At 42.1% G+C, this 23,230-nt stretch overlaps 1 protein-coding gene across 6 annotated transcripts in view; it reads right to left on the bottom strand.

Moving 5' to 3' along the window:
* LOC140199142 (rho GTPase-activating protein 6) overlaps positions 1 to 23,230 on the bottom strand; it is a 565,740-nt gene that overhangs the window by 95,578 nt on the left and 446,932 nt on the right. For all 6 annotated transcript variants that reach the window (XM_072260734.1, XM_072260739.1, XM_072260737.1 and 3 more), the window contains exon 3: positions 9,756 to 9,827. In XM_072260734.1, coding sequence (XP_072116835.1) covers positions 9,756 to 9,827 — 72 coding nt within the window. The remainder of the gene's footprint in view (positions 1 to 9,755; positions 9,828 to 23,230) is intronic.

Raw genomic sequence — 23,230 nt, 5'->3', positions numbered from 1 at the left:
GGAAGGCTTTTTACTCAGAGAGTGGTTGGTTCGTGGAACGCACTGCCTGAGTCAGTGGTGGAGGCAGATACACTAGTGAAGTTTAAGAGACTACTAGACAGGTATATGGAGGAATTTAAGGTGGGGGCTTATATGGGAGGCAGGGTTTGAGGGTTGGCACAACATTGTGGGCCGAAGGGCAAGTACTGTGCTGTACTGTTCTATGTTCTATTTATGGATTGGACTGTTGCGTTTATGGACTGTGGACTTTTTCAGCCTCATGATTTTTATATTCTGTGTTTTTTTTTAATCACCCGTTTCTTTTCCATTTTGATGTGCGAGTGGAGGGTGTTTGGGAGGGTTGATGTTCTGTTAGTTTTTGTGTGGATGAGGGGTTGATTTTGGGGGGGGGGGGTCAATGTTCCTGCTCTGTTTTGTGCGGAACAGGGGGATTTTGGTGGGGGGTGGGATTGATAATCAGGATGCCATTCTTTTTCGTGCATGAGGGGGCGGGTTTGATGTTTCTCTCTGAACGACATTCATGTTCTTTCATTGTTTCGTGGCTATCTGGAAAAGACAAATTTCAGAGTTGCATGTGGATGCATGCTTTGATAATAAATTAACCTTTGAACCTTTATACGAGGTGATAGTATTCGAGCCCTGCCACAAATATTGAGCATCCTTCATTGATTCAAGTTTAGTCTTGAATTGCCTTTTCACCCGTGGGATGATTTACTGGAGATTATTCCTGGACTTCTTATCACTTTATTAATCACCAGACTTGAATGCCTCTCATCTTTAAGTTACTGTGGGTTGCTGATAATCACTACTACCAATAAAGAAGTTTGGGTTTAAAATGTTCACAGCAGGGTTTAAAAGAACTTGCTGCAAGTCCTCCATTAGCTATTAATACAAGATCGTTAATTCTTCACACATGAGAGTCAATCATTCATGTATCTAAGGACTGACAGTATTCTTTTGTCAGTTTAAGCTTAGTGAGATGCAGAAGATAGCATTTGCAGAAACAACGGTAGGCACAAATGCACACTTCCACTTAAACCAACAAGGCTGGAAAAGGCCTTCACAACTCCAAATAATGGTTTGTTCTACAAACCTGTTATTCCCCTGTTGAAGAACGTTGTTTATTGCCCAACAAAGCCCAAAATGGAGTAGGTAGAATCTGTAACAAGCTGATTGGACAGTGGGGAAAGCAAAGTGGGATTAGAGTAGGATTATTGTAGATGGTTGCTTGGTCAGCACTGACCTAGTGGGCCTTTTTGATCACTGACAGAGAAAATCTGCAGATGCTGGAAATCCAAGCAACACACCATCCCTCCTCCCACCTTCTTACTCAGACTCCTCATCTGTTTCTCCCCAGTTCTGATGAAGGGTCCCGGCCCAAAACGTCGAATGTTTACTCTTTTCCATAGAAGCTGCCTGGCCTGCTGAGTTCCTCTAGCACTGTGTATTAATCTTGATCACTGTATTACTCTGATGGCAATTGGCAAGGATAGCAACTATAGAATAAATTTATTCAACCTGTTCCTTGCTCAGAACAGGGAGCTTTCTATACTCCATGAATTCCATCCAGTCCAAATTGTACCTAGTGAAAAATTTATGAAATTAAGGAATTTGTAAAGTTTCAACTTAATGTCAAAAGATATTTTTTCTTCTCAAGGAACTTCTGCCACATTCAAAGCGGTATGCAATGGCTAAATGGAGCATTCTGGTGTGAATCTAGGAAGGCCTAGATGCGAAGAGGATGTTTCCAATAGTGGGAGAGTCTAAGACCAGAGGGCACAGCCTCAGTGTAGAAGGACATCCTTTAAAACAAAGTGGAGTAATTCCCTTAGCCAGAGGTTGGTGAATCATTGTCACAGATAGCTGTGGAGGCCAAGTCATTGAGTATATTTAAAGTGGAGGTTGATAGGTTCTTGATTAATAAGGCCATCAAAGGTTATAGGGGTAAGGCAAGAGAATGAGGTAGAGGGATAATAAATCAATCATGATTGAATGGTAGAGTGGCCTCGATGGGCCAAATGGCTTAATTCCACTCCTATGTTTTATGGACTTCCAAAATCAGAAGCTTGTGATTCCTCAGGTTAGCAGCACATCTTGAGGGCTGTACTTTGTTGTGGCACTGAAGAGAGCTGTATTGATTTTCAGTTAAAAACACTACATTAGATGAATATAAAGGCTCTTAATTGGTGCAAGAGATTCCAAAACATTACTCAAGGAAGAATATGTGGGTTTTCCATGGAACCTGGGCAGCATCTATTCTTCAATCTCTGGTACCTCAGCAGTATCCATCAAGATTATTTTAATGCAGATAGAAAATACTGAGCAGAACAATTAAGTAGGGTGTGTGCAGAACATGTTATTTTTACTGGAATTCACTTCCATGAAAGTATGAGAACAGAATCAGTGCCTTCAAAAGGGAATCAGATAGGTATTTAAAAGATCATTATTTTTCAAGCCATTGGAAAAGAACAAGTGACACAGGAATCCAAAAAAGATTAATATCTAAATTTGGAAAAGATGTTCATATGAAGATTTTCTCAGACTTCACTTTTCACACTTACTGATGAGGTGATAAGTATTGCAAGATAGCATTATTAATTTTAAATGCCTGCTATTTAAAGCTAATTAAAAAAAACCTCTCTATAGCATAAACACACCCATGAAAATGAAACTTCCAAGCATCTTTAAAGTGGAACTGCTCCAGTATCACCAAACATTCTGGAAATTCACTTGTGAGTTAGACCATGGAACCTTTCCATCTTTTAAAGAGGCATTATCAAAGTCACGTGGCGATAGTTGTTAGGAAAAGTTCTGTGTTGCTAACAACTTAACACAATGCCATTAACTGCCTTACATTTATTTTCATTGCCTCATGCCTTCTGGACCAGATTTCCCCGACTGGCAGTAAATAAAGGAGGGTCATCAAGAGATAAAATGCAAATGTAGCAAAACATTCTTTCCAATACTTCTCCACAACTATAACTTCAATTGCAAAAAAAAAAGCAGGATATTGTGGTAAGATTTGTTTGCAAATATACTTGTAGTTTAATACTTAAATAGGCATAAAGCATCACTAAAATAATTTATTATCCAATAATAATTGCACGCCTCATTATCAAGTTTGTCACATTGTTACTACTGAAGGTGCCAAACTATTACAGACTGAACATACAAATCTGCCTCCTCTACTAATTTCATTCACACTGCAAGTCTTCCCCAGGTTCTGAATGCTCAACTTCTGTAAACCCCAATCATATGGGCGGGCATTTAGGAGATCAGCAGGATGGATTGGCCAATGTCGGGGTCTGGAACTTGGTTCATGGCAAACTCTGAATGGTTGTGCAAAATGCACTGGTTCAACTACACATTGGCCTAACTTTTTAGTTAAATGTATTGCCAGGAAGCCACATTTTTGACGTGAACTGTTTGGGTTATATACAGTTGTCCAGAACAGAACCCTGGTATAATCATTAATTTCAAAACATAACTGCTGCCAAAGATGGGCCTTTTGGGAAAGAAGTAGGGGACCGACCATCAAGATGCAAGATAGAGGAAGAATGCAAGAGGGTGACTGAGGGAAGGTTGGAGCAGAGTAAAGGGGGAAGAGATTCAGGAACAGTAGACATCCAACCTCTCCAGGAAGTTCCGGGAGTCTCCCGCATATTAATAGTGGCTCCCTGATGCCCGCAAATTATATACAATATCACAGACATCAATTTTTTGAGAGCGAGCGAGCGACAAAAAGCAAGAGAGAGCGCGAGAGCGACTACGAGAGAGACAGCGAGCGAGAGAGTGAGAGAGAAAGCGAGAGCCCGAGAGAGTGCGCAAGCGACTACGAGAGAGAGAGACAGCGCGAGCGAGCGAGTGAGAGCGCGCCATGGCAGAGTGTTCCAAAAAAATATATAAAACATACGTCACTCCAGACTACACTAAAGTGTACCCCTGCCTAATAGGGGTCAAAATAATGACAGTGTTGCTAGCTACACTGTTTGTAACAGTGACTTTTCTATTGCCCATGGTGGGTTAAGACTGTAAAAGACATGTTGAGGTAAGTTTAACAGGTGTCATTTGTTCATTAGCATAGTTAACGTTAAATAAACTAGCTGGCTGGCTGCTAAGGAGCTACTCTATTGCAGACATCCCACCTCTCCTGGAAGTTCCGGGAGTCTCCAGCAAATTGATGGTGCTACCTCCCTGAACTGAGTTTTTGCAGGGTGGGATGTCTGGAACAGGAAGGATTGAGGTTAAGAGGAGACAAGGAGAAGTGTATATAGTTAAACAAGGAGACACCACTGGGCAAAAATATGCACACGCCTAACCTTCTGCCATCTCAGAACTTGCAGCTACTACATCAAGAGCTCACCCTTCAGCTCAGTCTATTGCTAAACCAGCACCCTGCCACAAACCTGGAGCTACAGACACAGCAAAGGAAAAAATTCCATTCCAGCTGTGGAAAAGCAGAACCCTCAGAAGGAAAAGGACTGATCCTCCTGGGCGATTTCAATGTCAGGGTCTGACAAGACACAATTGTCTGGCAGGCTTTGATCCTTAATGTGGGCATAGCAAACACTGACTCCGACAAAGATGCTACCTAAACAAAATAAGTGAAGCATGTACTTGTTTTAATCGTAACCCTGTTTCATTGTCAAGTCAAGGACATTAATGGCAACATCCATGGTACAGGCAATAGCACATCCAAGCAAGAAACTATGATGTTGGAATCACCCACACCATGATGGATACAGCCCTGCTGACCCCAAAAGTTGAGTCTAGTACAATGGAAGCAACCGAAATTTCTGTACCAGTAAATCGACAGCACATCTCAAGGGTAGTCCTTCTCAGACAGCACCTCACAGACAACCTGACAACTGACAATCAACAAAAGCCACAGCAGTCCTTAAATCCATTGTAATATGCTCCTGCAAATAGTTACAGCTTATCTACCAGAAGGCACGAGCACTGGTTTGATGAGTGACTAGGAGACAGAGGAGCTACTTACCTGCAAACACAAGGTTTTTAAGGACTGTAAGTCCAAACATGCAGCAAAGCAACAAGGAACAACTCATCAGGCACGTGAAGGTGGGGGTCCAGAAAACAAGTCAGTGACCTAAAGAAGCACTGTTGAGTATAATGAGCACAGAAGGCCCTGTAAACCGCTGATGACCGTGATAGGGCAATGCTGTCCAAGTTATCTATGGTCTAAATACCATGACCCCAGATAAAATGAGACAAGAACCTAATGAAACAGGGAAGTAAGCATCATCTGCAAAGAGTACTTTGCAGATCTCCTCAACTATGAGCAACTTTGACTCCATGCTAACTGTCGCCCTAACCAACGGGAAGCAAAAAAAGCCATATGCTAATTAAAATCCAAGTCTTCATGAGCAGCTAGCATCCCTATTTAAGGTACTATTTGTCAGTTCCTGAAGGAGAGATGGAATGCCCTGAGAAAATAATGCACAACACAGGCTCACCTCTGCTGAAGGGGAAGAGGATATTAACTTTCATTGTTATTCGGTTGGATCACGGCTGGTAGTACCTGAATACCATTCACCTGCTGTGGCTCTATACCCAATCTTGTACTTGCCCAAGAAATTAAATTATCATTAAAAGACCATAAAAAGGCAAATTGTGAAAATCAAAAATAAAAACTCATTACTTTAGGAATACACAGCAGGCCAGGCAACATCTGTGGAGAGACAGAACATTTCATATACAAGGAAAAGTATGCAACAAAACAACTGTTAAAAGGAGAAGGGGAAACGAGAACCGAGAAAACATCAGTCACGGGGTGGGGAATATTTCAGGTGATTTTTCAGATTCTCTTCTATCTAAGAGAAGGAAGTGAATGATTGTTAATCAGAGAAAGAGAAAGATGAATCAGACCAGTGCAAAGATGAAACAATTCTCCTGGAATTGTGATATACAGAACACAGCAGCGACTTGGTCTACAAAAAAAACAAATAATGTTGAAAATACTCAGCACATCAGGCAGCATCTCAAGAGACAAAAATTAAGTTAATATTGCAAGTTAATTGAGTTAATATCCACCTTATATCAGACTTGACTGGTTCAGACACCAGACATCCCATCTCTCCCGGAAGTTCCGGGAGTCTTCCGCAAATTAATAGTGGCTCCCTGATGCCCGCAAATTATATACAATGTCCCAGAAATTGATTTTTTTTGAGAGCGAGCATGAGAGAACGTGCAAGAGAGAGCGAGAGAGCGAGCGCGAGTGAGAGTGACAAGAGCAAGAGAGCGCGCGCTCGAGTGAGAAAGCAAGTGCGAGAGTGAGCGAGAAAGCAAGCGCCAGAGAGCAAGAGCGAGAAAGCAAGCACGAGAGAGCGAGAGAGAGCAAGAGCGAGAAAGCAAGCGCAAGACAGCGAGCGTGAGTGAGCGTGCAATAGAGAAAGAGAGCGAGAGCAAAAGCAAGGGAGTTCCAAAAAAAGTCAGAGTGGCAGAGTGTTCCAAAAAAAATATAAAACGTACGTCACCCCAGACTACACTAAAGTGTGTCCCTGCCTAATAGGGGTCAAAAATAATGACAGTGTTGCTCGCTGCACTGTTTACAACAGTGAATTTTCTATTGCCCATGGTGGGTTAAGACTGTAAAAGACATGTTGAGGTGAGTTTAACAGGTGTCATTCATTCATTAGCATAGCTAACATTATTTAAACTAGCTGGCTGGCTGCTAAGGAGCTACTCTATTGCAGACATCCTACTCTTCCGGGAGTCTCCTGCAAATTGATGGTGCTACCTCCCTGAAATGAGTTTTTGCAGGGTGGGATGTCTGAGACACAGTCAGGAAAGGGTGGTTGAAATTGTTGACATAGTGTTTAGTCCCAAGGCCTGCAATACATCAAGATGGCAGGTGAGCTGATGTTCCAAAAAAAAACATGAATTACTACCTTCGGAATATTTAAGTTTTATAAAAGATTTGAAAAAATATTTCAGTCTGCCCTTCCCCAACTCATGCAGTGACTCTACTGCCATCAATCTATCTTCAGTGCACTGGAGTCCATGCAGCCAAGTGTGGTTAAACTCAGATAAGTATAAATTGGGCACTAGGGAATATCATACAGTCCCACTAGTTATTAACACAAACTTTGTCAACAAACTACACAAGATTATGTTTTTATTTCAGAGAAAATGAGAGTGAAAGAAGCAAACCCCATAATTCTCAAATAGAATCAGTCAGGGGGGAAAAATCAGCTCTTCATATCACAAACTTTACATAGCTCATTGATGACAGACTGAGATTATTGACAATGCAATTCAAATCTCATCAACTGGTGTCATGGAACCTTCCATGAAACTTGCCTCACTAATTTCCTGGCAGGCTCTTTTACCTTCCTGACTTACAAACATGTCAACTCTTAACAGATGATGCACAGGGCCAATCATTTTCTTGTTCAATAGTCACCAAGTACTAAACCCAATAATTAAATTCTTTTATAGACTGGTCTTTCCAAGGTGATCAGAACAATTTAACCTGTGCTATATCACTCTCCCATCACCCCAGAATTCACTGATTAACACCATCTCATCTTATCCCAAAACATCTCGTTTCAAGATCCTTCCCCCAGTTTCAAATTTCATGTGCTCACCTCACCCAATGATCTGGTAGCAAAGCACGTTTACATCGAGCATCCACACCACTGACAGTTTTTGCTGCCATTTTAGCACAATAGTTCTACATTCTGGAAAACTTATTAGTTGAATACATTCTCTGCTCCTTCTTCAAACCTATATCTTCCTCATGTAGATAAGTTTCAGAGTTCAACTGACACGTTACACTACACATGCATTGCAAAAATTAAAATCTTTCAAAACTCTCCTAGTGACGCCACCCCATCTCTGCAACGTTCTTCAGCACTAAAACCTTCCAACAACACCCCGTCAATTTGGACCACTTATACACCATTAACTTTCTTTATTATAGTGTCTTAGTAAGTTATAAATTTGATTTAGTTTTAATCAAAGCCACTGTTTAACTTACTAACCAGAACCTAACCTCAGAATATAAGGATGATTACTTTTACATTTCTGATGGAGTTCAAGGTTGGAAAATTGAGTTTAATTTTTATTCTAAGCTGGTGATGTTAACAAAGACTTACAGTACCTTGTTAAAGTATTCAGCCCCCAACCCACTGCTCACATATATGAGTATTACAACCAAGGATTTTGATCAATTTAACTGAGAATTTTAATCTACGAGTCACATGCTCCTTTTTACACAGGAGGAAAAATTGTAAAGCATGAAAAACTAAAAATCCAAAAACAGTAGATGTCAGCAGCTCAAAAGTACTCATCCCCCTTTGCTCAGTACCTAAATGAACCAGCTCTCACAGCTATTACAGCCAGAAGTCTTTTTGGATAAGTCTTTACTAGCTTTGCACAACGTGATGGAGCAAGATTTGCCATCCCTCCTTGCAAAATTGCTCAAACTGTGCCAAGTTAGTAGAGGGAGCTGCAGTGGACAGCAATCTTGAGGTCTTGCCAGAGATGTTTGATCAGGTTAAGTTCAGGACTCTGACTGGACCACTCAAGGACATCAGTTTTCTTCAATTTGAAGCCACTCCATGATTGCTTTGGCAGTGTGGTTTGGTTCATTGTCCTGCTGAAAGATGAACTTCCTCCCCAGTTTAAGCTTTCTGGCAGAGACTAGCAGGTTTTACCCACGATTTCTCTGTATTTAGCAGCGTTCATCTACCTATCAATCATGACCAGATTTCCAATCCCTGCTGCCAAAAAGTATCCCCATGGCATGATGCTACCTCCACCATGGGATGGTGTTATAGGTACCACTTAGTGTTGAGGCCAAAAAGTTCCACTTTGGTCTCATCCAATCACAAGACTTTCTTCCACACCTTTACAGTATCATCTAAGTGACAATTTGCAAGTCTTTATGGGCAAGGATGAGTTTTTTTTGCCAGGGTTCTTCCTTGCCACTCTTCCATAAATACCCTTTTTGTGCAAGGCCTTGGAGACCGTGAAGCCATGAGCTTCATCTCCAGTTGCAGCCACTGACTTCTGCAGCTTGCTCAGCGTGACTGTTGGCGTCACAGTAGTCTTTCTTATAAGTGCCATTCTTCTCCGGCGACTAAGTTTAGAGGGGTGGCTGGACCTAGGCAATGTGGCTGCGGTTTCATATGTTATTCCACTTCTTTCCGATGGACTGCACCGAACTTGGAGGTACGGTCAGTGCCTCTTAGATAGTCTTATATCCTTCCCGAGATTTGTGCTTCTTTACAATCATTTTCCGGACATGTCTAGAATGCTCTTTTGTCTTCATTTTGGTTTGGACGATTGAAAATCTACCATATTGTTGGAGCTTGCAGAGGGAGAGAGTATTTATTCTCATGAATTCATTGAAAACAGGCGACCTACATCAATTAATTGGATGAGTTGGGAGGTAATACTATATAATGTATCTGAGGAAATTAGTGTAGCAATCACCAAAGGGGATGAATACTTTTTCAGCCACACAATTCTGGTTTTTAATTTTTAGTAAATTATTGACAGGTTTTGGAATTTTTCTTTTGATTTGACATGATGCACAATGCTTTGTAGATTAGTTCAAAAATCCTACTTCAATATATTTTAAATTTCGAAAATGAGAGTAAAATGTGAAAGTAGTTGTGGGGTTGAACACTTTTCAAGGCACTGTAAGTGTTTAAGTTTCAACCATGCAAGTGTCAAGTTTCAAAGGATTGATTCACTCAAATCATTTTTAATTGAATTGTATTTTTCACCTTTGTCCTTGTTCTTTTCTTTGCCCAGTGAGTCCAACTTCCGCCTCAGGGATTTCTTCCGTTTTTGCCCATCTGAAAATAAAGTAGCAAAGTAAGTAAACATATTTATCGAAGTAGAGTATGAATGTGAAATTTACAGCCAGACTCCAGAAAACATTTGCTCAAAAGGTGTACTGCACAATATCTAGATCTGTACTGTACGGTGTTTAAATCTTCCTTACTACATGTATTAGACCGGAGGACACAGAAGCAGAATTAGGCTATTCAGCCCATTTGGTCTGCTCCGACATTCATCATCCCTCTCAATCCCATTCTACTGCCTTCTCCCTATAGCCTTTGACACCCTTAGAAATCAAAAGCCATCAGCCTCCACTTTAAATATACCCCATTATTCGGCCTCCACAGCCATCAGTGGCAATGAATTCCACAGCTTCACCACCCTCTAGCTTAAGAAGTTCCTCCTCATTTCTGTTTTAAAGGGACGTCCTCTATTCTGAAGCTGTGCCCGCTGGTCCTAGACTCCCCCACTAAAGGACGCATCCTCTCCATGTCCACTCTATCTAGGCCTTTTAATATTTAATAGGTTTCCATCAGATTCCCCTTCATTCATCTAAACTCCATTGGGTACAGGTCCTGAGCCATCAAACGCCCCTTATCATGGTCATTCGCGTCATGTGATTTTAACAGTACGTTCTCTAGCTCTAAAATCCATGGGCATCAATGTAATAGTATTACAGTATAAATTTTGCAATGTATGCAGGATAATGAAACAGGGAAGTCCTTCTGCTGACTGTCACTTAAACATCCCCGCTTTCTACCATTAGAACACCACAGCTGCAGTATGCACTGTACACACAAGGCACCCTAGTAACCAACTCTTCCTCAACATTAGCTCCCAACTAAAATAAATGAGAGCAGAGTCACCAACAAGCTCACTTCTCTGACAAGCAACATGTCATGGACAGTAACGGCATTTCTTTCATTTTTATGGAGTCAAGGTCTGATCTCCCTGCGTAAAACTAACATTAAAATTATAGGAATTGCTTATCATTACGGCTGGTTCAATATAAAGTTTTCTGTCAAGAATAAGTGAGTCTAGTGACTCAGCAATTCTCTCTGTTAAACTGTACATGCCTTATGACCCTTCATCATACTAATATGGAAGATGTCAAACACCTAGAGAGCTGGTGCAGGGATAACAACTTGATGCTTAATGTCACCAAAACCAAGGAGATGATCATCGATTTCAGACGGTCTCAGCCTGAGCACACACCCCTCAGCATCAGTGGCTCCACAGTGGAGAGAGTGGAAAACATCAAGTTCTTTGGGGTGCAGATCTCGGACAATCTCACCTGGTCCAGGAACACCACTGGGCTTGTGAAACGGGCCCAGCAGAGATTGCACTTTCTGAGGAAGCTTAAACAAGCGTCACTCCCCACTAACATCTTAACTACATTCTACAGAGGCGTGGTTAAGAGTGTGCTGACCTTTTGCATCACAACCTGGTACTCCAGCTGCAGTGCTGTTGACAAAAAAGCCTTGCAGAGGGTGGTTAGGGGAGCAGAGAAGGTTATTGGGGTCTCCCTACCTTCTCTCCAAGACCTCTTTCAGAGTCGATGCCTCCAGAAGACACGGTACATCATTAAAGACCCCTCACACCCTCTCCATGAACTGTCTGTTCTTCTGCCATCAGGCAAATGTTACAGGAGCATCAAAACTAAAACCACAAGGCTACTGAACAGCTTCCTCCCACAGGCAGTCAGACTGCTAAATAGCTGCTCCACCTGACTCGGCTTTGGACACTTTTAACTTGCACTGGACACTTATAACTGATTTTAACTGACATGTGGCTGTTGTGATAACTATTTATTGTTATGTTTATTATATAGTGTTGCGTTTGTTATGTTATGATTGCACTGCCCCTGAGAAACGCTGTCTCATTCTGCCCTGCAGAGCTGATGTATGCTTAGAATGACAAAGTTTTTTGAATCTTGAATCTTTGAATCTTGAATCAGCATGTTGGGATCATCAGACCCTGGAAGTGATGGAAGGTGCCAAGGAAATCTACTCCTGACTATGAAGAAATCTTGGTCCAGATCCCAGAGGAAGACAAAGTAACTCAACTAGGCAAGATGTAATCTTCTCACAAAACCTGATGAGTATGGAAGGAGTAGGTGGGGCGTCCTTCTTCTGACAAAAAATCTGGAATACAATCTGTTGCATCACAGGAAAAAGCACAAGTTCCCACGGCAACAACTCTGGCATCTGTTTGATGATTCAGATTAGCAACAGCTGGGACTTCCTGGGTCGACACTAGTTGACAAACTCAGTTTTGAAGTACAGGCAATCAAAACAGGATTTTTAGTGCAGTGCTGAGAGATGCTACCTGACTGTTGCAATTATACATTCTGGCCTCTGGGTGGTGGTGTGCAGCCTCTTCCTCTGGATCAACATCCCAGTCACCAAGCTCTCAAGAGACTTGGTCCCAGAATTTCAGGAGTTTAATTAACCCTGATTTTATTATTCAGCCTTGTAACCGTTTCAACGTCTTCTTTTCTCAGAAGTGTTGTACAGTACTGTGAAAAAGTCTTAGGAATATATATATATAGCCAGGTTGCCTAAGATTTTTGAACATTACTGTAGTAATTTTATGTATTGTTGCTGTACTGCTGCCACAGAAAACACATTTCATGATATATGTGAGTGATCATAAACCTGATTCTGAAATGGGTCTCTATTGTGGACTGAGAGTGGGAAGGGAGCCAGGAGAGGGAAACCATGATTGGGAAAACGGGAACAGAGAGGCACAGGGAGCGGAAAAACACTAGAGAGACATTCTGCAATGATCAATAAGCCAGTTGTTTGGAATCAACTGACCTTGCCTGGTGTCTCAGAGCTGGGTGTGCCTGCACCTGCACCATGCCCCACCCTGGTACTCCTCGTCTGCACCTGTCCCACATCCCTCCCATGGCACTCCTCCCTCACTAATCCCAACATCCTTTATTCCTGTCAGATTTACAAACTCGCTCTCTGCTCCATGTTCACATGTATGGTACTGAGCAAAAGTCTTAGGCACCCCAACTATACATATATGCCTAAGAGTTTTGCACAGTACTGTAAATTCCTCAAAACACAAGTTGCTAATCATACTGCTAATCATCTCTTGCTTAAACTCAGCAATATCCCTTTATTTTTAAAGTTCATCCAGCTTACTCTCTACTTCAGTCAGTCTCTTGAGTAACTGTTACATCTAGCAATCCAGTGCATTTCTAAATTCACAAGATTGTGATTACTCCAGGGTGCCAGCATTTCATTGCAGACTACGAATACAAAGTACCAGCAAGGTTTCCAACTAACTATGACTAAAAGATGACAAAACAGACAAGAAGATCATGAAATATCTCCAGATCTCAATGTCTGGGAGTTGATGTACAGTATTTGCACAGTAGTCTACACAGGAAACTCAAAACTGTGGAGAACCTAGCGAGGATGAAAGCAGAGAGTGTATAACCTGAGGTGGTTATATAGAGACTAATTTAGGTTCTCAAAACCTAGTGGTTTAGACAGAGAAAGGAAGATGAAAATGTTTTACTGGAAACAGGTTAGAAAATTCGTGTCATACATACGTGAGAATCAAAAGGCAGAAGGAATTGTTGGTTGATGACAGCTTAACAAAATGAGAAGGAATTCTTGTTCAGCTAAGTGTGTACTTTTGGCAAGCATCATTCTAAAAGTTGGTTATCAATAGATTCAGCAGTAACCTCCAAAGGAAACAAGTGCATTTGCAGTAAATTGAGTAAAGAGGAATGGTGCAGAATGAGTTGAATCATTGTCCCAATGAGCCAATAATGGCGAACTGGCCTCCTCCAATGCGGTTGATCTCTTTGAATCTTTGATCTGACTTTCAGAAAGCATGAACTGTACAAATGAACCCTCAAAGATAAACATGTCACTCCTCACCATGCAAATAGCTTCCACTTCATGATTCCCAGCTGCATTTTACCAAAACATTTTCTGGATAAACAAAGGAAAGGGAGAGAATAATTCTGGGAAATGCAGCCACTGAAAACCATTTTTGCTATTGCTATTGATTGTGTTTAAACAACTTATCACATTACAACAAGCAAGATAACCTCCGATTTTATCAGACATATACGCTCAAAAATTAACTGATTGTGCATGTCTAATTGCCCTGAATGGGCCACTTCAGATGTCAACTATATTAATGAGAAACTGCAGTCACAGAAATGGCAATCCATCTAGAAGCAGTAGGTTTTTGTACTCGTAAGTAATGTGATCTCCCTTTTCATAAAAAAGTAGTGATGTAATAATAGCGATTTGAATTGCAGTACTGACAAAACATAACATGAAACTTATCCATCTTTCGCAGCCTTGAGACATCCCAAAGTGCATGACAAGCTTGCTACTTCTGATCAGTAATCATATTTGTAATGTAGGGTACAGAGCAGCCAATTGTTAGGCACTGTGATGATAATAATCACTCAATCAGTTTTATGCTGGTTGAGGGTATGCACACCCTGAAAAGCTCCCTCAAAGTAGTGTCTTGGGACCATTTACAGCAGCTCATATTTCTGTATGTCCTGCTATATAAGTGGAGACCATAAGACCATCAAGTCTATGCAGGCCCTCAGAACAGTCCAATCAATCCCACTCCCCACTTGCTTCCTCCTCTCTCCGATACACATCAACTCCCCTCTAATTTTCCTACTGCCTTCACCGACTACCCTGGTCAAATAACCCACCAGAATATCTGCAGGTTATGGGAGGACACCAGGGACCCAGGGAGACTCGGGTCGTGACGGAAAAAATGTACAAGCTCCACAGGCACACCAGAAGTCAGAACTGAACACAATCTGCCGGAGAGCCATGAGGCGGCAGCACTACCAGCTCCACCACTGTGTCACCCTGACAAGCAGGTGATTCGTCCAAAGTAAAAGATAATATGAAAATAACTCAATCATTCCTCTGAGCGCTTCCCATGTACCAAAGTGATACAGAGGCGCCAGCAGCCCTGACTTGGTCCAGTTCTGCCAGTGTGGAGTCTGTACATTCGCTCTGTGACCTCAGCAGTTTCCACTGGGTGCTCCGCCTTCAGTTCACATCCCAAAAATATGCTGACAGGTTAACTGGCCATAGCAGCTCATCCCTTAATATAAGCAAATGAGTCAAAGGGAACTTGATGGGTGATTGAGAAATAATGAGTTGTAAGGTTACAGGGGAAATACAATGAGGGAAATAGGACTGATGAACTTGCCTTGCAAAGAGCTAACATGGAGCCAACGGGCTTAATAGCCCCTTTCTTCATCACAAGTAATGGATAAGATAAACTGTAGAGAATACAAAAGACAACATTATCCACTTAACCTCAAGGGCTAGTAAATGATTGGGTGCAAATCTAAGAAGAATATGAAAAGGAAAGGAAAAATGCAAATCTGAATGTTGCATTATTCAATTATTAAATGATAAAGGGGTGGATCCAAGAATGAAAGAGCCACAGGTGCTTTAGGAGAGGTCTGACAGACTGAGAGATTTTCATGTTCCAAGCCTGCTTTGTTAATGGCCCACTTGCAAAAGCATGATAAACAAAATTTGCATAACCTATTACACTGCCCAGCTCAAGGCAAGTTCTATCTATAGTACACTGAATCAGAACTAAATTACAAGTGCAAGTCATAATTCAACGAAAATTATCTATTTATCTGTGGCTATCAAACTTTACAATTCCTCCCTTGGAGGGTCAGACACCCTGAGCCAATAGGCTGGTCCTGGACTTATTTCCTGGCATAATTTACATATTACTATTTAATTATTTATGGTTTTATTACTATTTAATTATTTATGGTGCAACTGTAATGAAAACCAAGTTCCCTTGGGATCAATAAAGTATGACTATGACTATTAGGTGTCGGACGTGCACGCAGGCATGCACATGTGCACAGTACAGTAATATCGATACCTAAAGAATTTGCACACGCTAGACAACAGACCTATCTACTTCCCCTCTAACACCACCCTCTTCTGTCTGGCTGAACTGGCTTTCACCTTCAATAACTTCTCTTTCAGCTCATCTCATTTTCTTCAATGCCAGATGTTGCCATACACACTGACATGGGCCCCAGCACTGCCTGCCTTTTTGTCAGATACACGGAACATTCTATATTCCAAGCCTATGCCGGTAACGCTTCCCAACTTTTTCTTCACTACACCGACAACTGCATTGGTGCTGCTTCATACACCCTTGCTGAGCTCGTCAATTTCATCAACTTTGCCCCTAATGTTGCCTCCAAATTTATTTGACACGTCTGACAACTCTCACTGTCTTGATCGTTCTGTCTCCATCTCCAGAGACAGACTATCTATTGACATCTTTTACTCTCACAGTTATTTTGACATATACCTCTTTCTACCCTGTCAACTGTAAAAACAGTTTTCCCTTCTCTCAGCTTCTCCGTCACTGCCACATCAAACATCAGGGATGTTTTATTTTCCATTCCAATTCCAGAACACCAGAAATGTCCTCTTTTTGTTTTCAATGCTGTCCTCACCTGCATCTCCTCCACTTCCTGCACATCTGCTCTCATCCCGGTCTGCCATCATTGTAACAGGGATGGGGATCCCCTTGTCCTTACCTACCACCCATAAGCCTCTGTATCCAGCATATCATTCTCCTCATCTTTCGATATCTCCAACGGAATCCCACTCTAGGCACATTTCCCCAGGGCAGGATCTCCCGAAGGTTACCTATTTCAATTTGATTTCCCATTCCCATACTGGTATGTCTGTTCATGACCTTCTCTACTGCCACAATGAGGCCACACTCAGGCTGGAGAAGCAATACTTCATATTCCTACCTGATGGCATGGACATTGATTTCTCTAACTTCCAATAATTACTCCCCATATTCCCCCCCCATTTCTTTTTCCATTCCCTTTCCAGTTACCCTCTCATCCCTTCTCTTCTCTGCACCTGCCCTCACAAACTAACTATCACTTCCTTCTGGTTCCACTCCTCCTTCCCTTTTTCCATGGTCCACTGTCCTCTCCTATCAGATGCCTTCTTCTTCAAGCCTTTATCTCTTCCACCTTTCGCCTTCCAGCTTCTTACATCATCCTCCCTCCCCCACCCACACACCTGGTTTCACCTATCACCTGCCAGCTTGTACTCGCCCACTCTCCCCAACTTATTCTGGTTTCTGCTCCCCTTCTTTCCAGTCCTGGTGAAAAGTCTCAGCCCAAACACCAACTGTCTATCCCCCACCCCCACCCCACCCATAAGTGCCGCCTGGTCTTCAAAATTCCTCCATAACTTTGTGTCTGTGTGTGTTGCTCAAGATTTGCAGCATCTGCAGAATTTCTTGCACCTCCATTGCGTGTGCTGCAAATGCTCTATCTCGACAGTGTGGTAAGTAGTTCATTCCACATTAAAGCAGCAGAAACAGAGTCTTGGGAAAAGTAGATAAGATGGTTCTTACTTGCAAGAGTTCATAATCATGCAGCTTTTGCTGAAGAACAACAGATCTACCCTCTTCAATTGTGAACACAAAATATTTATACACAGTGGTTACAAGGATTCCTTTGCACTATGTCAGATGAACAACTGAACTTTTAATTGCTGCCTTACTTCGGGCAAGAGCTTAAATTGAGGCAACATCTGTGTCTACTTGCTGACACAACGGAACTCATGACCATCTGAAAAACAGAGAAGTTATCCCTGCTACCTTAGCGATGATTTACTGTTCAATTAATGGCGCTAAAAATTGTCTGTGCTTTATTACATTGCTTTTTTTGTGGGTGTTTACTGTACAAAGTTGGCGCCATGCTTCATACACGGCAACACTTCAAACATTCATTGTCTACAGAATGCTTCTGGCTGTCACAAGGTTGAAAAATGCATCACGTTTTGGACCCTAGGGTTGTCATCATGAGAAAATATATTATAACACTAATTGAAGATTGGTAGTACTGTCATGAAATACTTTATCACTCTTTATCATCTGCTATTGGGTGGTTGTCCAGGTGGAAGATGAACGTCTCCTAATATCACACTTAAAGTTGCCATTTTAGAGCCTTGTCTCAGGACAGCTGTAGGCCCTTAATTGGTCGGTGTCGAGCATGAATGCTTCGTCTAGCTCTCTACGTGATCAATATGGCAGCCAGGGCGATACAATATAGAGAATAAGCTGTTGCCCAGAAAGCAGGCTCCCTGGTCCATGCAAAGAATGGCAAAGACTGGTACAGTTTGGCACAGTGGCGCCCACAGTGCCAGGCACCATAGGATGGCCTCAGGGACTCCATCTTCAGACTTTTCCTCAGGGTTTACTCCTGAAGCCTTCCCCATGAATGGGTATAGCTGCAAGGCAGCAGAGATTTGAGACCAGTCTTCCTTCTAGATGAGCTGCCAACCACGGCTGACAAGCCCCACCTGCCCAATGCAAGTAACCTGCCTTTGGCCCTTTTCCTGTCAGCAGAAATGATTCCGCTGGGGTTAGTAACTAAGTCATATGTGAAGGCTAGGAGCTGGACTTGGTTGCCAGAAGCTAACTGTGATGCATGCCATCGGGAGCCAGATTGCTATGAAAAGATCTTCAACAAGATTGTCTCACTGCCCATATATTAAATTTGAAGCTACAGATCTTGAATTGGCTTTATTGAACTGCAAGCCACAGAAATAAGGCATAGCTGTATGGACTTAATTAAAATTAAATTCAAAATTGTTAAACAAAAGACCTACATTTTGTAGTCTCCTTTATTTTCTTTCCGGCTGTCCCAAGGTGCTTCACAACACAATGCTCCAAGGTGTGATCCCGACTGTAATGTGGGAAATGCGGTTGCCAATTTGTGCACAGCAAGCTTCTGCAAACAACAGGATATTTTGGCATAGCAGAACAAATGGGTGCCACAGTGGCACAGCTGGCAGACCTTTTGATCTAAAGCACCAGCAATCCAGGTTCAACACTTCACTTCTATGCTTAGATTAGCAGGTCAATTGGTCACTGTAATTGCTTTAGTGAGAGGTGATTGACTGAATCTTCAGGGAGGAATGGTTCTTGATGGCAATGTGGGAAGAATGGTAATAGGGAATTAACTGGCAACTTGCATTGCTCCGTGAGCAGAAAGTTGGCAAAGATTTCACAGGGCAAAGTCTTTCTATCTCATATGGGAACATAATAATAATAAATACTTTACTGATACCGAGTGTGAAATTATTTTGTTACAGCAGCAACATTTATAGACGTACTTAGCAGTGTACCAACTTAATTAATAATAAAGTACAGAATAATAATATACACAATAATAATTTACCAATGTGCAAAATAATGAAACAGTATTATAATGTGTGGTCTCCTGTTGTATAGAGATGAGCTATGCTTATTGTTTTTGGTAGGACAGATCTTCTGTAATAATCCGTGTGACAGTAGAGCTGAATGAATGTGTGTGAAAGGGGGCTCCGCTGCTTACTCAGTAGGTCATGGAGAGGATGTGCCAGATTGTCTATAATGGATAACAGTTTGCTTAGTGGCCTCCTCTCCACCACTAAGTCAAAAGAGGTCGGGTTGTAGGCAAGGATGGATCCAGCCCTTTTGATGAGTTTACTTAGCCTTTTTTGCATCACCAGCACCGATGCTGCTCCCCCAACACGAAGTTGCAAAGAAGACTGCACTCACTACAACAAATTGGTAAAAGATCTCCAACATCCTGCTGCACACATTGAAGGATCTCAGTGTCCTTAGAAAATAGAGTCTGCTCATCCCCTTCTTGTAAACAGCCTCACTGTTGGTCTTCCAGTCAAGTCTGTTGTCCAGGTGAACACCCAAGTATTTGCACTCCTCCAACACCACATATGTGGAACATGCAATGTTCAAGAAATTTCTTCGGTATCTGTAAAAGCACAAGCAACTGGAGGTGTGCTGTGGGACAATAAATCAAAATTTCTCTGGGTCTCCCACTTTAAAAAACTTCTTGCACAGAAGAACTGACCTTACAAGCTTTAACTGCTCAACGTCCTTTCACTGGCTTCAGGCACCACAGTGAGATGGAAGGAAACAAGTTTAGTAGATCATGCTCTGGTCAGCACAATGGCTGGCAGGGAACTAGCATGGGGAAGGCTGTAGAATCAAGAGCTCCTGAGCTGGGATGTGGCAACATCAGGGTCGGCAGTTCCTAGTTGATTGCTAAGAGGGAGCCCCACTAACACCTTGTTTTTATCTCAACATAAATTGAACTTTTCAAAGATTGGATCTCTGTGCCAGACCATGTTCAAAGTTCAAAGTACACTTACTATCTAAGCAAGTATACTTTATACAGCTTTGAGGTTCACCTCCTTACAGGCAGCCATGAAACAAAGAACTTCAACAGAACCCATTAAAAACAAAAGAAGACTGTTGAACACCCGATGCACAGAGAGGGAAAAACCAAACTGTGTGAAGAATAAAGCAAACAGACAGCATTCCGAACTGACGTGCATAGCACCAGGCATCACTACAGCTGATTCGGAACTCCACAAAAGCCGATTCAGAAGTCCTCAGTCAAGGAGGCCCCACGGAGCAGAGAGTCGAACCAACCTCTGACCCCAGCACCCCAACCATCTCACTTAAATTGTTCAAATCTTGCGTCATTCCTCGCCCTCGGGCTTGGGCTCCATCGCCTCGATAAGGCCTGTATCAGACCTTTCCAATTCGGCTCAGCTCTTAAATTGATCCAACCTTGGATCTTTCCACACCTCGACTCCCTTGCGTCGAATTGCCTCCAGTAACTCCAGCCCAGATATGCTGTAACTATCCTGCCCCAGAGGAACTCCAGTCACACTGCGAAAGTGCCAGGTCATACAGGCAATTCCACTCAGCTTGGACAGGGAAGCCACAGGCCACCGTCTGCAGCAAATCGTTTATCAGAAAAATCTAAATAATGAAGTATTTAGCTGACATTACTGTGATATTTATCTAACAAATCACACAAAGCTTTGGTTTAGGATATGGTCTGAATCCTGGTACCAAGAAGGACTTGAATCTACAAGCACCTTTTTCAAATAGTATCCCACCTTTCCAAAGTATCCACCCTTTTTGAACCGTATCCCAATAACGTTATCAGTGGGTTGCTTAGCCCATGGAACAGACAACATACAGCACTGGGTTTACAAGAGCAGTAATGCGTTTGTTCACTAATGTGATTCTTCTGGACTGGAAAACTATTTGCTGATGAGTCATTTTTTGGTACAGTTTAAGAATACAATCCCCACGCTTATGAAAAATTTACAATCCCCTGTTGAATTACTCTGGGAAAAAGCAGAGCAAGTTGACAGAAACATCAGGATTGCATTTAGCTGGCACTGAATTACTAGCATTTTAACAGAGTTGGGTTCCCTTTTTAAATCACAGCAGGATAGATCGCTGGTACAAGCCTTCTGCCCCGAGTCAAGTTAACAAATTAACTCTTTCAACTTAACTCCAATTTGTGAATCAGAATCAGCAGTATAGCAAGAGTAAGCCCACAGACTTTGGCAACAGGAAGGCCACACATGCCAATCAATGCCAGTGGACCTTTTAAGCATTCACCATGTAACAGACTCCTGCAGGAAAGCATTCCACCTACATAACATTTATTCAGCCCCCTCAACCCTCTCAGAATGTCACAAACCTCCTCAGAGCCAACAGAGTACTTTTGAAACACAGTAGCTGGAATAACCAACTTGCACGAGCAAACTCCCATAAATTGCAATGATAATATCTAATTGATCAGTTTGAAAATAGATGTTTAAAGGTACTGTGAACATTGGAACACTAACAAAGACTCAAGCCGAGGGAAGCACCAATGTAGTGATATTTTATCCCATGAGGTGTGAGGCAACATACACATTAAACAGGCATTTCAAAAGTCATGCTTTGAATCTTCCATAATCTCCCAGGACTATAGACTGTGGGGAATGTGGAGATTTGAGGGAGAGATAGGATTAAAAGGGAGATGATGATGATGAGGGGGACAAAGGGGGGGGGGGGAAGAAGAGCAGAAGGGGAATAAATTGCAAGGAAAGGAGAATGGAGAATTTGAAATGAAAAGGTAGGCAAGGAGGCAAATGGAGGTAACACTGGCAGGTTGGTGGCAAGGCACAGTGATCAAATTAAAGAACAGAATGTCTACCTGGACAAGGATGCTTTCTCAGACTTCAGGGCTGTGGCCTAGTCATGGTTAGGCCCCCTTTATGTGATTTGGTAACAGGCCCAATTTTCTGGTTAATGTCAGCTCTTGTGCGTCATTGCCATTGGCAGGCTTTGCCCATATGGTTTAGGCAACTGACTTCCAATTGTGCCGCTGATGTGACTATTCCAACAATTTCCACATATTATGCACAAGGAGGACAAACATTTCATTCACAGAACTGTGCCATCAGCTCACACGCAACCAGTTTAACTTTGTTTTTTTGTTTTTATTTTCCCACACAAGTTTCATCACTTAGAACAGTAAATTGTTCATACAACTCAAAACAGTTCCAAGGTCCCATAAGTTTTCAGGTTCATTTACTTGTATGTACTAGCTTTTAATTTAGATTCTTGTAATTGCAAAAATGCGTGTAATAGCAAAAACAAAATAATGTTTTCCTTTAAAATTCGTGATTTAAATACTCAGTCAGCCCGACAAGACCACATAATACTTATTCAACACTCTCAGAATGTCATGAGCCTCCTCAGAGCCAACAGGGTACTTTTGAAACACAGTAGCTGGAATAACCAACTTGCACAAGGAAACTCCCATAAATTACAATGATAACTTCTAATTGATCTGTTTGAAAATAGATGTTTAATGGTACTGTGAAGGTTGAAACGCTAATACCACAGTAGCTGCATATCACAGATGACTACGCACAACATCAGCTTGCTTTGGAGAAGGGGATGGCAATAATACTGCAAATTTGAATCAGCAAAAAGGAGTTAGATTGAAAATCTGGCTAAGTGGGGCCTCAACAACAACCTCTCACTAAATGTCAGCAAAACTAAACAGCTGATTATTGACCACAGGAGGAGGAAACTAGGGGCCCATGAGCCAGTCCTCAATGGGGGATCAGAGGTGGAGAGGATCAGCAACTTTAAATTCCTCAGCATTATCACTTCAGAGGATCTGTCCTGGGTCTAGCATGCAAGTGCCATTACAAAGAAAGCACAGCAGCACCTCTACTTTCTTAGTAACTTGAGATGATTCAGCGTGTCATCTATCACTTTGATAAACTCCTATAGATGTGTAATGGAGAAAATACTGACTGGTTGCATCACAGCCTGGTATAGAAACACCATTGCCCTTCAATAGAAGAGCTGACAAAAAGTAGTGGATACAGCCCAGTCCATCACAGGTAAAGCCCTCTCTACCACGAAGCACATCTACAAGGAGCAGTGTCATAGAAAAGCAGCTTCCATCTTCAGGGTCCCCCACCACCCAGGCCACGCTCTCTGCTCACTGCTGCCACCA

Source organism: Mobula birostris, chromosome 6 (assembly GCF_030028105.1).
Source record: "Mobula birostris isolate sMobBir1 chromosome 6, sMobBir1.hap1, whole genome shotgun sequence".
NCBI classification, from domain to species: Eukaryota; Metazoa; Chordata; class Chondrichthyes; order Myliobatiformes; family Myliobatidae; genus Mobula; species Mobula birostris.
Note: the sequence above shows the minus strand (reverse complement) of the source record. Positions and strands in the feature narration are given on the sequence as shown.